General features: G+C 42.3%; 1 protein-coding gene across 1 annotated transcript in view; it reads right to left on the bottom strand.

Annotated features, from left to right (window-relative positions):
- Positions 1 to 941, bottom strand: part of LOC121917621 (cytochrome P450 2G1-like) — a 19,100-nt gene extending 18,159 nt beyond the window's left edge. The window contains exon 1 of the mRNA XM_042443722.1: positions 690 to 941. Coding sequence (XP_042299656.1) covers positions 690 to 869 — 180 coding nt within the window. The 5' untranslated portion in view covers positions 870 to 941. The remainder of the gene's footprint in view (positions 1 to 689) is intronic.
- Between the last annotated feature and the right edge of the window lie 2,850 nt (positions 942 to 3,791).

The raw sequence follows: 3,791 nt of genomic DNA, 5'->3' as shown, positions 1-3,791 counted from the left end.
CTATGGGCAAGCAATCTCCATTATTTCCTATGGGCAAGCAATGTGCAATGATTCTCTATGGGCAAGCAATCTCCATTATTTCCTATGGGCAAGCAATGTGCAATGATTCTCTATGGGCAAGCAATCTCCATTATTTCCTATGGGCAAGCAATCTCCTATGTATCTCTATGGGCAAGTATGCTTTCTGTATGGGCAAGTATGCTTTCCCTATGGGCAAGTACTGTCCTTTGTTTTAGTACGTCCCTGTGTTTACATGACGCAGCGCCAAAGGATCACCTTAAAGCCATGCTGCCATAGCTATTGTGCCCTGGAAAGGCCTGATCAGAGCCGCGGCGTACAGTTGCCATGGCCCTGATCCATCGCAGTTGGAGGCAGCCTGCACAGCCCCAAAGTCTCTGCCTATATATCTAAATTTCTTTCCATCCATCCAAACCTCTACTTCATGAAGTTGAAGGCTTTCATGGCCAGCATCCATAGTTCTTTGTGGGTTTTTCGAGCTATATGGCCATGTTCTAGAAGAGTTTATTCCTGATGTTTTGCCAGCCTCTGTGGCTGGCATCATCTCTAAAGGAATGGAGGTGGAAGAGGACAAAGGAGACGCCCCGACATCATATTAAATCTTGAGAGTCTCCTTAGATTTGCCACCGTCCCTGACATGCTTGTACCGTGTCCCACGAACATTCACTCACCCTGAGGATCGATTTTAAGGTTTCTGATGACTTGATCTGCAGGAAATTCCCGATCAGAGGCAGCGGAGTGGGTCCAGGAGGAAGGTTCCCCTTGTTTGATAGTTTCCTCTTAACTGATATAATGGCAAGATAAGACAGACAGATGACAAGGAGGAGGGTGACAGCACTAGTTATCTCCATGATGGAGTTTGCTACCTGTTGTACCTCTTTAGGAAGAGTGTGAACCTCTGTCCCATCTTGCACATCCCCTATATCTTCTACTTGAGGGTGGATTCAGCCCCACCTTCTGTTATGCAACTGCATGAATCAAACAAACACATGGAGTGTTTTGTGTCTGGAGCTGGTGCCAACTGGTTAATCAATGCTAGGGATATTTGCTGCAGGGGGCATGCGGGATTATATTTCTGTATTCCTGCAGGTAAAAGCATGATCGGCTTTCTCAAGTCTTTGGAATAAGGCCATGGCTTTGAAATTGAGACAATCGACAAACAAAGTGGGGGAGGATAATGGTACAATATGGAGATGTAAGAGTAAACTGTTGTACAGAGTGGTAAAATGCAACACCTTTATTTGAAAGAAGGATACCAGAGTTCAAATCCCAGCTTGACCATGTGACCTTGGGCAAGTCACACTCTCTCAGCCTCAGAGGATGGCAATGACAAATCCCCTCTGAAGAAACGTTCCATGAAAACCCCATTGATAGGTTCCCTTTAGGGTTGCCATAAGCCGGAAGCGACTTGAAGGCACACAACAACAACAAACAGACCTTTTACTGTATTAACAGATGTGGGCTGGCATCCTATTAATGGCTTATGCACATGTAAGTTTCCCATCTATACATTTTCTTTTCATGCGCATGCATGTGTGGGTTCTTGGCATTATAGGCAAACATCTAAATAGTCAGTGCTTTACAGCAAACAAAATATGGAAAGGCATTAAACTGAGTATTCACATGCGGAATGTTAACCTGCATTTTACTGTATACAAAAAATTAGACCTAGTAGGTAGGAGAAATATGCATATATACAATACTGGTATTGTACGTCTATTTCTTCTGTTCTATTCTGTTCTTGTTCCACACCTTATCCTTAGGCTGGTAAGAAAATAATACTAATACTAATGATAATGATAATGGTGATGCAGAAGTATGAAAACACACAGTGGGAACCTGAGTAATGACCCCTCAAACACTGTCTGCTTCAGATGCATAGTGGGTTACAACAGCATATATTCAATATACACCATCGTAAATTGTCATTCACAGGATGCCAGTTAGCATGGGAATCCTAATAATGCCCTATTTTGCACAGGTACATACTTACCATTAAAAATGGGGGAGGTACTTTATATTTCTAAAAGTGTGTAGATAATCATTGACCCAGCATATAGACATGACCCTGCTAATGCATCTCTATTGCAGGGTAAATGTTTAAATCCAAATAAAAAAGGTGAACGAGAGAGAACCTGCTGCTGTATACAGAGCAATGCATTATCTACATGAAGGGTCTAATCTTGGCTCCTCTCCACAACCTAGTTGACTCTTATGTCATGTCATATCTTTTGTTTTCTGAAACGGCAAAGTCATATACTGTATATACTGGACCATAAGTCAAGAAATTTTGTGCCCAAAAATTGACCCAAAAAATTATACATTGGTCAATACAGGGACAGCCAGGCTGAGGAGGATGAGGATGGGTGGGCACCTGTCCCTCAAGCCTCTTTCCCAGCCTGGTTGTCGTCCTAATTTTGACCCTCGACTTATCCATAAATTATGGATAATTATATCAGAATCCCTAATTTTGGCCCCAAAACCAGACCTCAACTGATGCATGAAGTCGAATTATTCTCAGGTATACACAGTAATCCAGAGTTTGGGATTGTTTGGGAACAATGTGATTGGAAGAATTGGATTGTTTGCAATCGGTGCATTCCAGTGGTAATAATCCCTTAATGGCATTACTTTTCAAATTAACGGAACAAAGTGCTTTGGCATTACCAAAGGAGGGAGGGTAGAAACATGAGCTTGGCTTGGCTCAGATTCATGCCTACCTGTGTTTGTTGAGAGATAAGCAAGTAATAACAGTTGTTGATGCAAGAAAGTACTCCCAAGGTGCTATTGCACCCTACCCACTGAAGGCATGTTGCTACATATAAGTAGTCTATGTAATATGGCGCCTTCAAGTGCCAAGCCAGATTCTTCTTGGCGCTCGGAGGGGGAGCGCCAAAGATCTCACATCGCCATCATATTTTTGCCCAACATTCAGAAAAGTCCGAAGTGATGCTGCAGCAGAGAGAGAGGCTTCTTTTAAAGGCTCCCAGGACAGACTAAATAAAAGGTCACCTTTCACCACTTTGCTCAATGAAGGGGTTGGATCCTTTTTAAAAAATAAGAGTTAAAGTACTGTATTGACATTGACTCATGGATATGTCAACTAATTTTTTGATTAAAATGTCTAGGCTTATATATGTGTATATATAGTATTCAAATAATAATGGGGGATGAGAAACCAACTGCTGCCTTACACAGAGCATCATATTACTATTGTGAATTTTGGCTTTTAAGCACCCAAAGGCTGGTGTCGTGTTAGTGAATTACAATGATGTTACGTTGGACTTGCACCATTGCAACTCACTTTTTGGATTGTTGGGGAAATTGGCATTCTGTTCCAACCATGCAATTGTCAGCCCCCCAACCCACATTGGAAGGAATGTATCCTCTTGAATGTGGCCTTTCCCACATTATCAGAGAGCAAAGGGAGGCAGTGAGCATGTGTTTAACTAGTTTCTTTTAGCTAGACCTACTGCAAGGATGCCATCTGCAGAGTGCCACCCATCCTATATCTGTGCATTTCATTGTTATTACCCCAATCCTACATTTCTCCCTGTTGAAATTCATTTTGTTAATAGGTAAAGGTAAACGTAGACCCTTGACATGAATGTCTAGTTGTAACCGACTTGTAGGTTGCGGTGCTCATCTTCGTTTCTACACCAAAGAGCCAGCATTGTCCGAAGATTACTCCAGTGGCCATGTGGCTAGCATGACTACACCAAACACTGTTACCTTCCCACTGAAGTGGTACCTTTTTATCTACTTGCATTTGC

This window comes from Sceloporus undulatus, unplaced genomic scaffold (genome assembly GCF_019175285.1).
Source record: "Sceloporus undulatus isolate JIND9_A2432 ecotype Alabama unplaced genomic scaffold, SceUnd_v1.1 scaffold_24, whole genome shotgun sequence".
In the NCBI taxonomy this organism is placed as follows: domain Eukaryota; kingdom Metazoa; phylum Chordata; class Lepidosauria; order Squamata; family Phrynosomatidae; genus Sceloporus; species Sceloporus undulatus.
Note: the sequence above shows the minus strand (reverse complement) of the source record. Positions and strands in the feature narration are given on the sequence as shown.